Source organism: Pipra filicauda, unplaced genomic scaffold, assembly GCF_003945595.2.
Source record: "Pipra filicauda isolate LSUMZ 115617 unplaced genomic scaffold, ASM394559v2 scaffold425_size644529_pilon, whole genome shotgun sequence".
NCBI classification, from domain to species: Eukaryota; Metazoa; Chordata; class Aves; order Passeriformes; family Pipridae; genus Pipra; species Pipra filicauda.
Window position 1 is genome coordinate 604055 of NW_024104560.1, and position 17995 is coordinate 622049.

At 37.7% G+C, this 17995-nt stretch overlaps 1 protein-coding gene across 1 annotated transcript in view; it reads left to right on the forward strand.

Annotated features, from left to right (window-relative positions):
- CD109 (CD109 molecule) overlaps window positions 1-17709 on the forward strand; it is a 73889-nt gene extending 56180 nt beyond the window's left edge. The window contains exons 28-33 of the mRNA XM_027745580.2: window positions 664-819; window positions 905-970; window positions 6229-6365; window positions 10444-10600; window positions 11014-11116; window positions 13530-17709. Of these exons, the coding sequence (XP_027601381.1) occupies window positions 664-819; window positions 905-970; window positions 6229-6365; window positions 10444-10600; window positions 11014-11116; window positions 13530-13720 (810 nt within the window). The 3' untranslated portion in view covers window positions 13721-17709. The remainder of the gene's footprint in view (window positions 1-663; window positions 820-904; window positions 971-6228; window positions 6366-10443; window positions 10601-11013; window positions 11117-13529) is intronic.
- The last annotated feature ends 286 nt before the right edge of the window (window positions 17710-17995 follow it).

Here is a 17995-nt window from a genome sequence, read left to right on the forward strand (position 1 = left end):
TCTCTGTAGGTAGTTTGTAGCCCTCCTGATTTCCAGGTGTGTTTCTGAGAGTCATTTGAGTCTAGGATGTGGAAGAGCTCTAGAGTCAACTTCAGCTATGGCAGATAACATTTCTAGATATCTCGAACTCTCTCTGAATTTAGTGCAAGAAATATAAATACAAAAAATATAATTGTAAAGACTTGGAAAAAGTGCTTCAAGGTATTCCTTGGTTTCTGGAACTTAGGTATATTTCTGCTTTTGAATGATTAAAAACATATTCTCCAAAAAGATCTTATAGCTTCCTAGATCTATAATATAGATCAGAGATATATTCTTGTTTGTTTTTTTGTTCACTATTGGTGTAGTGTGTAATTCTGACTGTTGTGTCTATCAGCTTGTCAAGTCTTCCAGATACCTTGCACAAGAGGAAAACTTTCTTAGCTGGCTCATATTTCATATCATATCAGAGCAGCTAACTTCTCATCCTGTGTTGCCATCTCTCTTCTGTACTGGCACCTTCATTCCACAGGAATCGCAACAGAGATGTGGAGATGGCTGCATGAATACTCCAGCATAATCAACAAATGGATTGATGCAGGGATCATGAGCTCCCCAAAGCATGGCCTTTACACTGCACAGGCTTTTTCTATTTAATACCAAAGGATTTGTTTCTCTCGACAGGACACAGTGGTGGCTCTGCAAGCCTTGAGTCTATTTGCAGCTCTCACTACTGCAGGCAAAACAGAAATGGATATAACAGTGACAGCACCTTCTTTGGAAATACCAGAAACATTTTCAATTGATACTCGAAACCGTTTTCTGCTCCAGAGCAAGGAGGTACTGTAGAAAATGAGGAATACTTTTGTAAAGTCTGCTGACTGAAAGTACTTTGAAAATACTGGTTTACTCATCTTTCTTTCAGATTGCCCCTGCACAATCAATGACACTTACAGTGTCAGCAGAAGGAATGGGATTTGCTGTCTTTCAGGTATGCAATGCAGTTATTCTTGCTAAAGGTATGCTCTCTTTAAGGAAAGTATAGTTTGGAAGCTTTATAAAACATGTTATTAGGAAAAATCTCCTGAAATATCTTAAATCAGTACCAAAGCACTTTACTAATTGAGGAATTCTGTGAACTAAATATTGTGAACGGACGTATTCATGTGATTGTTTCTGACTGATGGCCTGGCCTTTTAAGTACTGCTGGCTGACTGACAGTTTTGGGACACTTCCATGGGTTGGGGCCATTAAAACATCTTTACTTATATTTAAACAAATTAAACTGAGATCAGTGCATACTGTATTTAGAATTAACAAACCATAAATAGCCTTTTCAACTGCCTACTCTTCTCTCATATCAGAGATTAGGTTTTTAAGAAATTTCCCCTTATTTATGACAATTTTCCCTTATTTATGAGAAATACCATATCAGAAGAAGACAGTATTGGATTCATCTTGATATGGCGACTAGCGGGTTTCACTTTTCTGCTGCCCTGTCCGTGATAATGGGTTAGAACCACACAGGTGAAAGAGAAGGCCTTTGAAAAGCTACAAATAATGCAGAAATATTAATTCTGAGCATGAGAGACTCATTTTATTGGAAGTGTATAAACTCATAATTGCAACTGTATTGCAAAACCAGACAGAATTCCTACTAGACTCCTTCTAATCATACTTGGGAAAACTGAACTAAGGCTGCCTTTAATCTTCTCAAAGTTTTATGCCAGGTCAGATTCCATCTCAAGTTCCTTCCAACCTGACCTTCACTTTAGTGTTCTTATGCATCTGGGAAACAAAAAAGTCTGGTGATGGTTGGTAAATATGCTTTGGGATAAAAGACCTTTTCAAAGAAACCTTCACGGCTGCCTATCATCAATGATACACCTCATTCATTCACCACCAGTCTGCAAAACCCACAGGGTGGTAAATCATGACCCGTGTTTATTAATTCCCAGAAGTACAAACAAAGTTTACAGCAAAGTTGAAAAGTTTCAGGGGATAATTTAGATTCAGTCTTGCAGGCCAAGATAGGACTGAACATCTCAGCAGGACTGCGTTCACATGTCTGTGGTTTCAGTGTGTGTGTGTTTGTATGGAATGTAACAAAGGGGGGCTCCAGAACAGTTAAGAGTACTTAATCTTAAGTCATTATTGAGAAATGCTCCCTGATATTAAGTCAACTAATTTGTCAGACGAGCTGACCAAAAACTTTTCAGCAAATTGTTTCTTGCTGGAAGACACTGATTTGTTGAAATTAATACCTTTTATGGAAACACATTGGTTCCAATTATGTTATTGCCAGCAAGAAAATTTAAAATTCAAACCAGCATGCCTGGTGAAGACTGAGCAGAAGTCTTTCACCTTGGATAGTCAGTAGCTGACTGTGGTGGGAGGACTCCCTGGGGGTGTATAGCACCATGGTTTAAGTTCCTGGTTTATTATGTGAACATGGAAATGTGCTCCTGAATAACTGGTGTTCAGGAACCAAGGCGCAGATTACCTTCTTAATTTAGGTCACTATGCTGTTGCCTCTTTTCCTCAAGCTTTGAGTCAGAGATGCTATGACTTGATTCAAAATATTGTGCTTAACACCCCTGAGTAGCTCCTCCAAAACCTTATCTTTGCTGAGATCAGTTCTTTCCTTCTGCTTTCTTTAGCAGGTTGGTATTCTAAAGAAAAGAACACTGAGGCCATTGAATGAGATTTCTCTTTTTCCCAAACACAAGCTATATCTGTGTCGAATTTAATAGATCAGATAGCATATGTCATTGCAATCACATTTCTTCAGCTGGGTTTCATTGTCTTAGGCATGCCAGAGTACAATGGTAACCATCACTGTTCTGGGATTTTACTTTCTAGCCAAACGTAGCATGTCAAAACAGTAATTCATTTAAATATCACAAAACACAAGATTAAATGCATTAATAGAAATGTCTGCTTTCCCAACAGAATGGATTCTAAGGGGAAAAACCATATTTTTTTTTGTGAAATCTCACTGCCTGTGTGTGCAAATTGGTAGTGCATTCACTCTTGACCCTGCAGGATCTCATTAATGTATGTATTTTTGATATTTTAATTTCAAAAGCAGACATTTACTTGTAGCTTTGTGGTCCTGCTGTCAACAAAGTTTCCTAGCTCATTTCCTCATACAGAAGACTAGCTTTTAGTTTCTCTTCTTAGGCCTCTCAGCAGAACTGGCTGCAGTATGACAAGACTGGACCAGTTTTGCCTTTAGATTCAGCAGTTGCTCTTTAAAGAGTTAAGAAATGCAGTTGCTCATTTTGTTGATTTAATGTTAGTTTCTGTATAACTACCTTCTGTCCCCAAAGTAAGGGTGTATAAAGAAGAAGGCTTTAATTAAACTCTTCATTGTGAAAACCTTTTCCTTCATTGTCATGAGAAATCAGGAAAGGAAAGTCAGACCGTAACAGCGATAACTTATTCCTGTTCAGTATGTGGCTTCAGACATCCTGCATTGGCAGTAAATTCCCATTCATTAGCTTTTTCTGGCAAAAGTTAAAACAGCTTTGTTTCTATGATGACAGATAGTTGAGGCGCTGCCAGCTTGTCTTTACCAAACTTTTTGCGTGCCTTTAACTGGCTTCATCCTTGGTACTGACTTCTCCTGTGGAGCAGTTGTACATGATAAATCTTCACCATTGCACCATGGTTGTCCTGAATGCCTGTACAGAATTGGCTCTGTACTCACACAGCATGCTAAATTCAGCAGTGTGGGCAGGGTAACAGGAATTGTGTGTGTAGATTGAAAAAAAGAACATAACTTTCATATCGAGGAGTGAGAGACAGCAGCAAAAGCAAAAATCAGAAATTAAAGACTACTCTGTTTGCAAAGACCTGCTTGCCTATAACTGATTTGGTAACCTATAACTTGGACAACCACCTGTCATAGTTTTAAATTGGGACTGACAGTTCCATTTGTTGGCTGAAACTGTTGTAGAAGGACTGTAATTTTTCAAAAGCACTCTTCATTCCCTTTTTTTTTTAGTGAAACAAAATGCATTTTGGGGTCTTACAAGGGGAGTTATTTGAGCTGCTTTCAGCTTATTTTTCTACCAAAATCAAAGAATTAAAAATCACCCTGCTATGTGTTTTATATGGATGACTGAGGGAAAAGATAATGATTGTTGTCATGGCAGTCCAGTGCAGTTCGCACTGACTGGAAAAGGGGAAATATAACACCCATTTTTTAAACAGGAAAAAACTGTGGAACTACAGGCCAGTTGGTCTTGCTTTGGTGCCTGGCAAGATCATGGAGCACATTCTCCTGGAAACTATGCTAAGGCACATCGGAAATAAGGCAGTGATTGGTGACAGCCAACATGGCTTTACTAAGGGCTAACTGTGCCTGACAAATTTTTAGGCCTTCTGTGACAGGTTGATAGCATTGGTGGATGAGGGTGTCTGAGCAACAGACATCATCTACCTGGACTTGTGCAAAGGATTTTACACTGTCTTGCACATCCTTATCTCTAAACTGGAGAAAAATGGATTTGATGGATGGACCACTCAGTGGATAAGGAATTGGTGCAAAATCATGGAAGTCATCATTCTGTACACCTTTACTATGTCTTTCTTCCACCTTACCTGTTTATGGCTGAATTTCCATCTATTTTACCACTTCTTAAATGGTAAACAAATCGAGTAGTACCAGCAAAGCCCATTATTATGTACATAAAAATTCTGTTTTTTTGCAACTCTTAACAGTAAGTCTAGTCTTTACTACTGCAAATAAACTATCAGCAAACCTTATCACATCAGGTCGTTTATTGATATGTTTAGTACTGGTCACCAAGCACAGATTATTTTAGGACTTTGCTCCTTTCATGTATGAACATTTCTTCCCACCTTCTGTTCTTGTCTTTTAACAGCACTTTATCCCTTGGCAGCTTCATTTCATTTGGTACCTTTGTTTAGTAAGCTTCCTAACCAGCTTCATGCCAGTGTAACATCCAGGTAGCTTATACTAGATAGAGCTGCATTATGCATGTTTTTTTGTTTGATTCAGGTAGCTGGGGTGTTTATAGCAGCAGCCTAATCTCCAAGGTGTCATATTTACTCATTTGTCCACTAGTTTGACTCTTTATTATAGTTTTGACAGCATTTTTTGGTACAGATACTGAGTTTACTTGATATTCACAGCTTTTTAGACCTCCAGTACTGTTTTGAAAATTGCTGTCACATTTTTGATCCTCCAGTCTGGAACTAAGAGAGTTTTAAGGAAACACTGCAGTTAATGATTCAGCTGCTTATTTATCTCATCAAGTTCAATTCTGTAGTCAGTACATGATATTCTGTCATGGCTGATACCATGAGAGTACTCATTGTTTGCTCAATTTCAGCTTCAGTTTTTCTGCTTTGGCTGTTGGCATTGGTAGTTTTATAGGATATAGAGGTCTGTTTTAAGAATTTCTGGTTTTACCACTCTTCTGCCATTGTTTCAAACTTCTTATGCATGTCTACACTAGAAAAATTGGAAGCTCTTCAAACTGTGTCTTAACAAATAAGCTTATTTTATATTAATGTTACTGTCCTGCACTGGACATCCTGTCACACTTCCTTACTAGTCTTGCTTAGCAGAGTTTCTTGCTAAGCAGAAATGGTGAGAGCTCTGTCCTTGAGGACCAGACCAGAGCTACAGACCAGATCTGTAGCTTTGTCTTTGTACAGATGAACCAAAGGAAACTATTTAACTGCAAGAAAGCTGTGGTGTTCTGAGTTTGGACTAATGTGCTATTCCTCATCTGTTTTGAGTGTATCAGTGCAGTGACATGAAGACTAAAGGCATATTCTGTACATACGCTATGTATCTGCTCATGCTCTGCTTTTATATACAGCCTGCCTCTTCTAACCCAGTCCCTGACCAACACCCTTTACTCATCCCAGTTCACACTGTCAGGAAGCAACTGCATGCATTATAAACCAGCTACTAGGAAGAAAACTGATGGTTGTCCTAGAGCTCCCTTGTGTTTGCCTCAGTTGTGCCCTCCTAATTGCATTGGTTCTGCTGCATTACAAAGTGTTCAGAAAGGATATTTCTTTCTGAGAATTCCTATGGATCTCATGTATCCAGCTGTCAGATGTACGAGTCCACGTGCAACTGTACAAGTCCATGTATCTTGTCACATGGGAACACTCCTTTGGTGTTATATTGTTAGAAACTTCGTGTTTTAACCACACTGGTTTACCTTACATATGTCATCTAATGTCTGTACTTATAATCCGCAGCTCAATGTTATGTACAACACAAAACACACTGATGAGAGGCTCAGATATGTCCAAAAGCAAGAAGCCTTTGACTTGAATGTTGATGTAAAGGATGACAAAGATGATAAAAACCATTTGACCTTGAATGTGTGCACAAGGTAGGTAAATCAATTGGAGCATCTCATAGACATCTTTGTCTATACAACTTCTAGATTATTTTAAATGAACTAAATTATCCATTTGTTTGTCTGAATTTACTAAAATATAGGATGTAAATGTATCAATAAAGAGAATAAAAATTACTTTGTAAAAATGGCAATAGTTAAGAAGCAACTCGTAAGTCAATTTTTGCTGGCCAGGTGATTTTTTTTTTTTACTAGTAAGTGTAAAGATACTGGTGCCTTAAACATTAAGTATATGTGGAAAAGTCTGTGTGAAATATGACAAAAAACTCAGAGGCTTCTTTGGTACAAGTGCTTCCGAGCTATATGGAAGACTGTGTGTGGACTTGAAAATGGAACCAATGTCTTCCACATTCTGACTTCTAGTAGCAAACCATGAAAATGACCCATTACTCTTACCTTTCATGAAGAGAATCCTTTGCTTTTGTTCCAGAATTAGATACTTGGCTCAGAACAATTTTGGGAGGAGTCAAAATCTGTATTTACATAATGGTAAATTCAACTGTGGATTTGCATTATTGTGCAAGTAACTTTGTGGTCTTTCATTTACCAGTAGTTATGAATTTGGTAATAGAATACAATGTAAGCATTATTGTAGGTTTGAAACAGGTGATGAGTTTTCCAACCAGGCTAATTCTGTTCTTTCTGCTGAATAAGGGGGAGGAGGATGAGGGATGTGGGGCTGTGTGTGCATCTGGGATGATGTTTCTTGTTCGGTAATCACCTACTAAGAACTGAGCTGCGACTGCTTAAGTATCATCTCAGAGACCACAGAACAGCCACCAGATGTTACCTGAATAGAATTTGGATCAGATGAGAACAGGTGACATCGAACAGTCATATTGCATATTCCTAGGTCAGCCAGTCATTAAACCAAGTTGCTTCTTTGATGGCTTTGTGCTTCAATTTAACTTGCTTTATACATATATTTAAAAGGAATATATGAAGGTATTTGTCCTTTGACTGTTTCTTCAATATACATTTCCTCTTGTAGTTAAAGACCACTGCATATTTCATAGAAAACCCTATAGGATATTGTATCTCTCTATATATTTATGTTTTTTTATCTTCTATCTTTTATTATCTACAAGGATGTTGAAATGATTACATTCTTTGTATTTAAGGATTTCATCTGTTTGTGAATTCTTCCTCTAGAAACACTGTTTTCTCCTTGTGATGTTATAATGGGTTCTTTGTAAATGCAAGATTTGCAAAATACTACCTGATCCAGCATGATTACTCTGACATTCCTTTCATCCACACCCTCTTTTTGCTGTTTATTTAAACTTTGAACACCATATGTCTAGAACTTCTTTTATGCTCTGATTACCACAAGGGAACTGTAAACTAGAGATGGAGCCTGTAGGTGACACCATCGTACAAATAATCAGCTATAGAGAATGTCATTTCAGTACGGAGAATTGATTTAACCTGGGAAGTAGCCAGCAGGCATAAAGCCAGAGCTCTGTTTTTATCTGTCTGTGGTATCCAGTTCAGTGACACGGATGGTGGGCAGAGACACTAGAATACATGAGAGCTCTTGAAATAGAATGGGCTTGTTCTCTTTTAAAACTTTCTATGGAGCGTCAACAGCATTCTAAAGTCTAGCACAAACTCCTGACATGTAAAGGGCTTATATGCTGCGTCTGGAGTAAGTTTTTGAAGCAATCGGACTTTCTAAGACCTTTGCTTCAAAAATACAGACAAGAAGTGCTCTGTCTCTCCAGGAAGGCTCTAGAATGATGACGATGCTCTAATTATAAAGTGTTCAAAGGATAGTGGGAAATCTAGTGACATTAAAAAAAACTACCTCAAGAGACTATTTGGAACATTGTGATCCATCAGCTCTTATCATTGAAAGTGGACTGGTATAACTTCTAGTAAATCTGATTCTATTCCTTAGTCTAAGACTTCATCTCTGGTTGCTTAACTTGATGGATCGGCCATCATCCTTTTCTACTTTTTTTCCCTATAAATTGTACCTAATATATGCCTTATTTATATTCCTGAATTAGTTTAAAGTTGCTCTACTTATGATCTTTACAACAAGATGTGGCTTTCTAATAGAGAAACCAAAGGAGGCAAATACAGAAAGATTGCTGAAATATCAACCAGTGAGTATGCATAGTCTAGCTGTGCATATGCATCTAGCTGTGGATATACATAGTTAGATACTGGAGGCTGCAACTTCACAGTTTTTTAGTTTCTCTAGTCTGTAGAATATCCACCCTCTTTCAACCAGCTTGGTAGTGGTTGGCCATGGTTGTCTCCACGGGGTATCACTTATGACTGTGGAGCAGATGATGTCTCACTCAAATTGAAGTGGTTCTTAATTAGAGGAGCTAACTCACTGTCTGGGAAGCAAATACCTAGGGGTGCCTATTCCTTTGCAGTCTTATTGCCTGCATACCTTTTCCAGACATGAGAAGCTGATCACTGATGGCTCTACTTACTCTCTTGTTTCTGCTTTCTGCCTACACTAGCTTGGTGTTGTTTTCTCCTCTTTACATCATCTCTGAAAGGGTCTTACCCGTATCTCATATTGCTGAAGAGCTGAAACATAAGATGCATCTGAAAACATGCTCAGTTTTCTTCAGGTACAAGCTTCAAGTCTTTCTTAGTGTTCATTCTTGAGTGGTCAATTTTTTCCCTTTTTTAAGAGACCATGGAGTCGAAGAGACCCATGCCCAAGGCTACCTCTCTTCCTTGTTAAGACAACCAAATCCTCATAACTTATAAGCGTATATCTAAGTCACTCCTTGACAGTATCAAGCTGGTTTGGTTGCCTGTTGGTATTTTAGTAGCACCCCACGCTGGCTAGACAACACGGGTATTTTACTCTCCTCTTATTGGTAATTATGCAGAAATAATTACATCCAGTTCCAATTCAGTTATTTGTTTTCAATAGCAGCTACTTTGGCACAGCACATCATCCAACAGATGGTTTCATTTGTTTCTAATCTTATGAGCCAACTGAAGTCAGCAGTTGTGCTGTGTTTCTTTCAAAGTTGTATCTGCATTGAATCAGCCATGCTGTCAGGCTGAACAGCATTACTTTGAAAGTAACTCTTCCCTCATTTTTTTTTTTTATAAGCTATCCAACTCTACAGAGAAATAGTTTAATTACTTTCAGCTACTGTCAGGCTTTCAAAATGAGGATTGGAGACACTTCTATTCTAGTGTAACAATAATCATTTACCCTCCATGCTAAGGCAGGGGAAACTCTTCTGTCACCTACTTTATTTAAAGCAGTACCATCTTTTGCAGGTATCACTTGTAGCAAGGAGCACCATAAAATTTTTCTACATGTGTTGTGCACCATGGTAGGTAAGGCTTGCTCAATAGAGCAAACCTTTTTAGTCCAGCATCTGATTTTCACATTGGAAGAAGATATAATAATAAACATTATTCAGGAAAAATGAACTTAACTTATTAAATCTTTTTTTTCAAATCTGGGTTAATAACATAGCTATGCATTTTAAAACTGAAACTTTGAGAAATAATCTGATAATGACTTTGTTAATGGAACCATCAGTTGCTATGAAGGAAATCTAAAAAGGTTTGGGAGACTTTTTTGTTGTATAGTTTCATCTCACCCTCCAAAATGAATAAAGGCAAAACAATGCATTCATAAGAGGAAATATGTGTATTTCAGTACAAGAATTCCTACAGCTTTTCTTAATTGCTTCTTTTGAAGCATGTGTAATTGCAATATTTCTTGTGTGTTGTTGATGTAAACCTGCGCTTATAGATGTCAAAAGAAAAATCCTCCTGTGTCAGTGTAGTCTCTCATATGACTCATGTACTGTAGTTTTGTCTGTGCTGAACCTGCTTTTGCATATGTGGTTGAAATTAACAGGCAAAATAATTGAGAAATGAAGTATTAGCTTGTTATAATTAGAACTTTTCTTGTCAGAGTTGTGTTCCATTTGTTTCCTAAGTATTCTTAAACATTATTACTTCTGTAGTTGAGATGTAAAGATCCAACACTGTCTTTGGAGAGTGGGCTACTGTATTTCTTCTAAAAGTTTCTTTGTCTCTGTGTTTTGAAAAGGTACTTTGGTTCAGGCACAGCTTCCCGTAGTGGTATGGTCCTCATGGAGGTTGGCTTACTCAGTGGTTTCTCTGTGTCACCAGATTTTGTTCCATTAGACAATACAGTTAAGAAGATGGAAAAAGACAATGGAAAAGTCAACCTATACTTAGACTCTGTAAGTTGAAAATAACAAAAAAAATGTGTTTGTAGTGATGTTAATCTTGACTCAGACATTGTTTGGCTTAAATTTGGAAAGACATTATGATTGTATTCTTTGAGGAAATCAACATCTGCTATTCACATTGAATTAATAGTTCTACTTTTTTTTAGTGAGACTAATTGGATAGGTACCATTCAGTTGTATTTGTAAGGGGTTTCTAAATTAAGTCCCTTAAAAATAATGTATAAGAAGGCAGACATTTCAAGAAGGCTGTAGTTTGACCGAGATGACTACAAATAAGATAAGCATCTTTATATGCATCCTTACTCCAAGTCTTTAGAAAATGACTACTGCTGAGCTAAAAGTCCTTACCTCTTCCATGAAACCACCACCAGGGTTCTCAGGATATTTCTCTCCTGTTTTTCTAGCTAAATGCAACACAGGTTTGTGTGGATATTCCGTCTACAAGAGACTTCAAAGTGGCAAATATCCAAGATGCTTCAGTGACTGTGGTGGATTACTATGAACCTAGTAAGTGTCAGACATTTCAAACAGGACTTAGTGATTCAGAAGTTTAAAATAAAGGGTTTTTTTATGGAAATAGAATAAATTTTATTGAAGAGAAAGCCACATTAAACTGAAGTTGACTTATTTTCATTAAAGTGCATCCTTTTTGGACATTGACATGCCCAATTTCTTAACAAATAGTGTTTTCCCATGTGTATTTTTATTGTCCTAATGGGTTGGTTCCTCAGCTGGTGTGAGTTGTCATAACTTAGTTGTCAGCTGATATAAATTGGCTTCAGTTTGGCCCAGTGTGTTCCCAAAGTTATCAAAATGAAGCAGGAACTTCACTGTAGTTCACTTACCAAGTTAAAGATTCTCTCAAGTAGCTTTACCATCTGTTTCATGCTCAAACTAAGAATTCTTCACTGGAGAAAATGCCAGTGTTTTGGTTTCTATAGCTATCTAATAAAGATGTATGTTGTAAGAACAGTTTCAAAGTTTTTTGTTTGTCTGTTTGTTTGTTTTTTGTGTGTAGAGTGTGTTTTTTGGAGAAAGGGAAAGATGTATAAAATTCTTGGGTAAAATGAATAGCAAAGAAAGATTACAAACTGCTGCAGAAGATATTAGGTTTTCATTACACCAACCAGTTGGAACATTATTAAGGATTTGGGTTTGTTTTGAGATAAGGCATAAAAAAGTTGTATAGGCAATTTTTTTCATGTTAGTTTGTTTTAGCACAATACAAAAGACAACCAAATATACTATGAAGTGTGCTACTGTAGCTAGGTGAAGATTGCATTTATTCTATGTAGGTTGAAATGCTTGTTCAATCACAGAATTTTAAAATAAAATGGGAAATTAGTGAATGTAACTACACAGTCCATTAATGTAGAGCATGTTTTAAGGCCTGATGTGGCTTAAAGAATTACGTCAAGTTTTTATTTGAAACAAACACATAACGCTTAGCGTCCATGGCCAAAATTAAATTCCACATACTTCAGTTCCTAGGAGAAGCGCTCAGGACCTAATCTGTTAGAAAAACACCATTAGGTAGGCTAATGAATATGTGTATTACAAAGTTACATATAAATGCACATGTGAAATATTTTTATTATATTTAAATAACTGTGGTCCATAAATTCTCAATTAATAAACTAATACAAATTTAACTGTATTAATTAATATCTGTGAGAACAAAAACTTGCATGACATAATCAGTGCTGAAATAGAAAGCTTTGACTTCAAGAAAGTTATTTATTTCAAATATTGTTTTACAAGATACCATTCTTATTACTATATACCATAGACATATTATTGGTTAACATATATACATATGTCATGATTCTGAATTCTCCTGAGAGAACTCCTTCCTATCTAATACAGGAATGTGCTTTTATTTTATTTTAATGATTTTCCATCACTGTTGTTGTTGGTGACCCAAGTTGTGGGACTATATTTTATGTGATTACTGACAGTCAGATTCATGTCATATTCAGAGTTAGGAGATGTCTAAGGAGCTCTCATGCTCTGGCATTTATCAAAAATATGATGTCAGTGTGACAGTAGTACAACTGTCATGGGTATAAGAGCTGGCTTGGATGCCAGTACAGCAGTATTCTCTTACCTGACAGTTTAGAACTAGTTTGTTTTCACTAGTTTTGGAAAGCATTTGGGCTCATAAAGCTGTATATTTTATTTTATTTTTTTAGTATTTTGAGGCTTGAAATGAAACTGAATATAATTTCAGTTTAAAAATACTACTAATAAAAAAAGAAATTGCAAGGTCCCTAGCTGGAATGAAAACCTTCAAAAAAAAAAAAAAACCAACACACTAGGGGAAAAAAAACTTTGCAAAAGCTTGTTCTGTGAGCAATTACCATGCATTGATGTTTTTGAAATGAATATGATTTTTCAGACTTCTAATCTGTTTGGCTCTGTAGCAACCCTTCAGTGAATGGGAGAATAAAATACAGGAGCAGGAGCTAGGGCAGGTAAGCAGTCCCAGATTCAGGAAGCTCAAGCTCCCAAATATGATAGAAAGAGAAACCATCAGTAATGAGAGACCTAGCTCTTAAATGTTATAGCCAATAACCTGACAGGGAAAGCATCCAAATTCCTTTGTCATGTAGTTAGGGACAAAATTTCTTTAAAAATGTTTGACCGAGGTTTGTGGACAGATTGGGTCTAACAGTTGAGATTGAGTCTATGAAAGTGTACATTTCAACAAGCATTTCCCTGAATATATTGATATATCCTGGGTGAAGAAAAATGATTAATGTCTATGCTTAAATACTAATTCTGGGAAGTATTTTGTGGTGTACGATGAGGTCTGCATCAGAGTTCAGTGCATCCTTTAAAAATGGTTTCTTTGTGAAGCTAGTTTGTTGGTCAGTTCTCAGAAGTTCATTAATTAATGTTAACTAACTTTTTTTAACAGGGAGAAGAGCGGTGAGGAGCTACAACTCAGAAGTAATGCAAAGTATAACCTCTTGTGACTTTTGTGAAAGGGATTGCAGTCTTTGCCACCGAGATGGTTCTCCAGCCTTGCTTCAGCACTCTTCGTTGACCTCCTTGTTCTGTGTGCTGTTTGTCCTTCATGTAAACTTACTGTGCAGTTGGGTGCTGTAAAAGGAAACATATTGTTTCACATCTAAGGTTTCCATAAATTATCCAAAGAAAATTTTGTGTTCAGATACCAGCCCATCTTCAGTGATTACTGTGACCAAACTCCTGCTGTGTTCAGGGAGAACTGGGCTGGCCCATATGGTAAATTTCTGGCTGTGCCAGAAAACTTCTTTAAATGTCTGCTGGAAAAACTTTGTTAGTTTCATACTGAAGTTATTTTCTTAAGAAGCACAGAGTTACTGAGAAAGCAGATTGAGAAAAAATAAACTTAGCTCCATATTCCCACTTCGATTTTACCCCAGCTTTCAACTGTGCTTGTTTTTTAGGGGTGTATGTTAGTTTACTTTGCTTTTCTGAAACACTGTCTGCTTCTCCACTGGAGTGTTGATAAGCAGAGCAATGGGAGCTTGGTACCAGAACTCACTTTGTTCTGTTCTGAAGATATGACACTTAATACTGAATTTCACTGTGCACTCTAATAGGGAATAATATGAAAAAAAAAAAGAAGCTGACTTCAGAGCAGATCCAAGAGCCAAAAAGTGCTGCATCTACAAGCTGCTGAACGCTCCAGAAAGTTGTCAGTTTCCTTTTTTCTTTGTTTTATCATTACAGAGAAGGTAGGCAGATTTTTTGCCAATTCATAAGCTAATCATGCTTGAAAATAAGGCCTCAGGATGTTCTCATGCATTTTACTCTGAAAGGGTTTTACTGTAAATGCATCAAAGATACAGTCTGCGTTACAGACTTCATTTTTCCAGAATTATTCAAAACCAAACCTAATTGTCTTTCCATATGAGAATGCTGGTGTCAGCTGGTGTATATTTATGGCCAACGGAAGTAAGGTTACCTTGAACCTTTTCTGGTTTTGGGCAGTTTTCTAGTAATGGCACTCTGGGGCATCATTTTTGTCTTGCATTTGCAGTGTCATCTTGTCAACAGTTTAAGGGGGATGACCCCAAACAGCTGTTTACAGCTCTCAGTGCCATGTGAGTTGGTGGCCCTGGATGCCATCTGTGCACCCTGCTGTTGGTTGGTGGAAGAGGCTTTTAGGAGGCATGGACTGCGCATGTATTCAGTCCAGCAAAACGACACACAGGCTTGCTTAACTTGAAGCACATCCTTGTATGCTTAAGTGCTTTGCTTAAGTGGGATGGAGGAGAAGGATGGTGAGAAGCAGCAAGCACTTTTACAACCTAAACCTGCTTTTCGCACGTGGGGAGAATTAAAGATCTGTACGAATGTGCAAACGTGGGCTTCGGAGCTTATTGCTGTTGAGTGAGTGTATGAGCGTGTTCCTTGTCTGGCAGCCAATTTATCCTTCTTGAACACTGCCTGTGACATCTAATGCTTATTTCTTTTTAATGAGAAAGCCAAGCTGATAACACTCACAGTTACTAAAATGAACTTAATAGCTGTATGCCAGCTAACAGAGGTAGAAATTATAAGACTATTGATTCCCTTTCATATCTTTTTGAGACGGAGTGTGTATTTGTGCACATGTAATAATATGGCAGTCACTTTCCTTGAGTAATTTTTATTCAAATTTTCCTTCTGCTTAAAATGTATGGTTTTGTATTTATGCTCATCTATACTGTTGTTCACAATGGAAATTTTGTGTAGTAGCATGGGAAGAGGCCTGAACTTCCTGAACTGGGAGTGCCTTCTAATACTGATGTATAGAGTTTTAACTGCAGAACTAGTTTAGATGGGGTTATTTGTTTTATTTCAGCTATATTTAGAATTTACAATGTTTTTCACAAATTTGGGGTTCTGTTCTGTTCCTCTGGCAGAGCTTAAGCCTGGTTCTTTGTAGTCAGTTCACTCTTTTCACTTGTTCTTGGTACACTTTGGATCTAGCCCCCTGAATAGTTAAATAGTGCCTTAACAGAGCATCTGTGCTGCTCTGACGCACATTAAGTAATACTGTATTTATTGAAACTGCTTAGTCAGTAGGATGCACGGTCTGACCCTCTGTAAGCCATGCCCTTGGTTACATGGGTCCAAAGCTACAAGAAACCAAGATACAATCTGAAACACATCTCTGCATCACAAATTCTTTACTCATTTATGGGAGCATAGGTTGAATTGTGCCGAGTGTAAGATTTGGAAAACGTTCAGTCTCTAAACCGGGATGTTTTGCTGTGGGTTTGATTTCTTGGCCTATGAAAGCTGGTCTCTTGTCTTTGGGGACAGCAGTGTCGACATGTCATTTGCCTCTTTTTAATATAAGTTCAAGAATGCAAAGCTCACATACTTTCAGGTGTTACTATGTGTAGTGCTTCTAAAAGGGACATTGGTACCTGGTTGATGTTAGGATAAAGAGGCTCATTTTCTAGACACGATGTACTGGAGATAAATTACTCCTTTGCAGTAGATAGTAAGAAGAAATTAGTTCTATTTAGCATGTAGTCCCATCTTCCTGATTTCCTTCAAGAAAAACAAATTTAAACTGCTTAGCTGAGTCTTGGACAGTGCAGCTTTTACTAGTATTCCCTTACATTTGTTTTTGAGACAAACAACACATGTTTTTAAATTACTTTTGGCTGCCTTGCACACCACATAAAAAACATCAGTCATAATACACTATATCAGGGAAATTGTTGGACTCAGAGAAAAAACATCCTCTTTTATTTTACTTTTTTCTATACAGCACGCATATCATTACAGACATCCAAATCTGCCTCTGTACCAAGCTATTTTAAAGGAACAGTGTACATTGTATAACTTTAAACAAATGTTTGCAACAGGTGGCCTATAACATTCCTGCATCAGTGCCTTCAATCACTTTGCAGCTGTGGCTGGTGCTTTGAATGAGTTGCAGAGGATAAAATTTGTAATGTGTGTTGGCAGTGAATGGAACAGCGGACAGGGAATATTATGGGAAATAGTGACTTTTCTTTTGTTTTCCTCATCATTTTGGGGGAACTTTTACATAAACGCTCAGTGTGTATATGATCCCCACTGTAACGTCAGTTTTTGATGTTAGAGGGGCTTGTTCCCACTGAAGTTAATAGGAAATCTTTTAGCAAAAAATCTTTTAGAACTCTTTAGCAAAAGGTCTATCAGGAGCGTTAAGGGGTGGTGCTAAAAGCAGTCAGGAAAAGGTATTTTGTGATGGAGTCTTCATGTTGCGTTGCATGAACATTTCTGTGTGATTGCTATTTCTTTGAAACCTGAGTGTTCTCTGGTACTATGCTTTTCAGCCACATGGTGTCAATGGATATGGTGCGTCCAGGGCCATTAATACACTATCGAGTCAGTAAGAAATATTCATTTACTTCGGATGGAGTCTAGGAAAAAAACATAGTGCATTTTAAAGGTCCCCCCAAAAATTCTACCTTTGCTGTCATCCATGATCTTAGTTGAGGTTTTCTCTGTAGGTTTCAAGGTGGGTGTCATCTAGAAGTCTTCTATCCTAAATGCCGTTTTTCAGAATAGGGTATGAGCGCTGCCTAACAGCTTTAGAGCACCTCAGAGTCTGCATGCTGGGCCAGCTTGATGGCTGGTTTGGTTCTCAGCATAGCACTGCTGTAGAATTGTTTAGGTTGGAAAAGACCTTTAAGATCATTGAGTCCAACTGTTAACCCAGCACTGCCAAGTCCACCACTAAACCCTGTCTCCAAGTGACACATCTACACATCTTCTAAAAACCTCCATTGATGGTGAAACCACCACTTCCCCTGGGCAGCCTGTTCCAATGCTTAATAGTGCTTTTGGTGAAGAAATTTTTCCTAATATCCAAAATAAACCTCCCTGGAACAACTTGTATCAAACACAAGAAGTGCAGATACTTCCCAGTTTGCTTCCATACCACATGCTCCCATTTACTTCACAAGCAGGAGCCTGTGGCTTGTGGACATCAATGGCATGTGATAAAAGGGAGAATTTGCCATACTGGTACAGGAGAAACATGAGAACCAAAGTCCAATGTTCACAGAATCATAGAATGTTAAGGAGTTGGAATGGACTCTAAAGATCATCTAGTCCCAACCCTCCCTGCTGTGGGTAGCAGACCAGGTTGCTCAAGACCTTATCCAACCTAGCCTTGAGCACTGCCAGGGTTGGGGCATCCTCGGCCTCCCTGGGCAACATGTTCCAGGGTCTCACCACTCACACAGTAAAAAATGTCTTCCTAATATCTAACATAAATTTCTCTTCTTTCAGTTTATACTCATTATTCCTTGTCCTGTCATTAAAATTCCTGATAAAGAGTCCCTCCTCTGGCTGCTCTGTAGGCCCCTTTCAGATACTGGAAGGTTGCTATGAGGTCTCCATGCA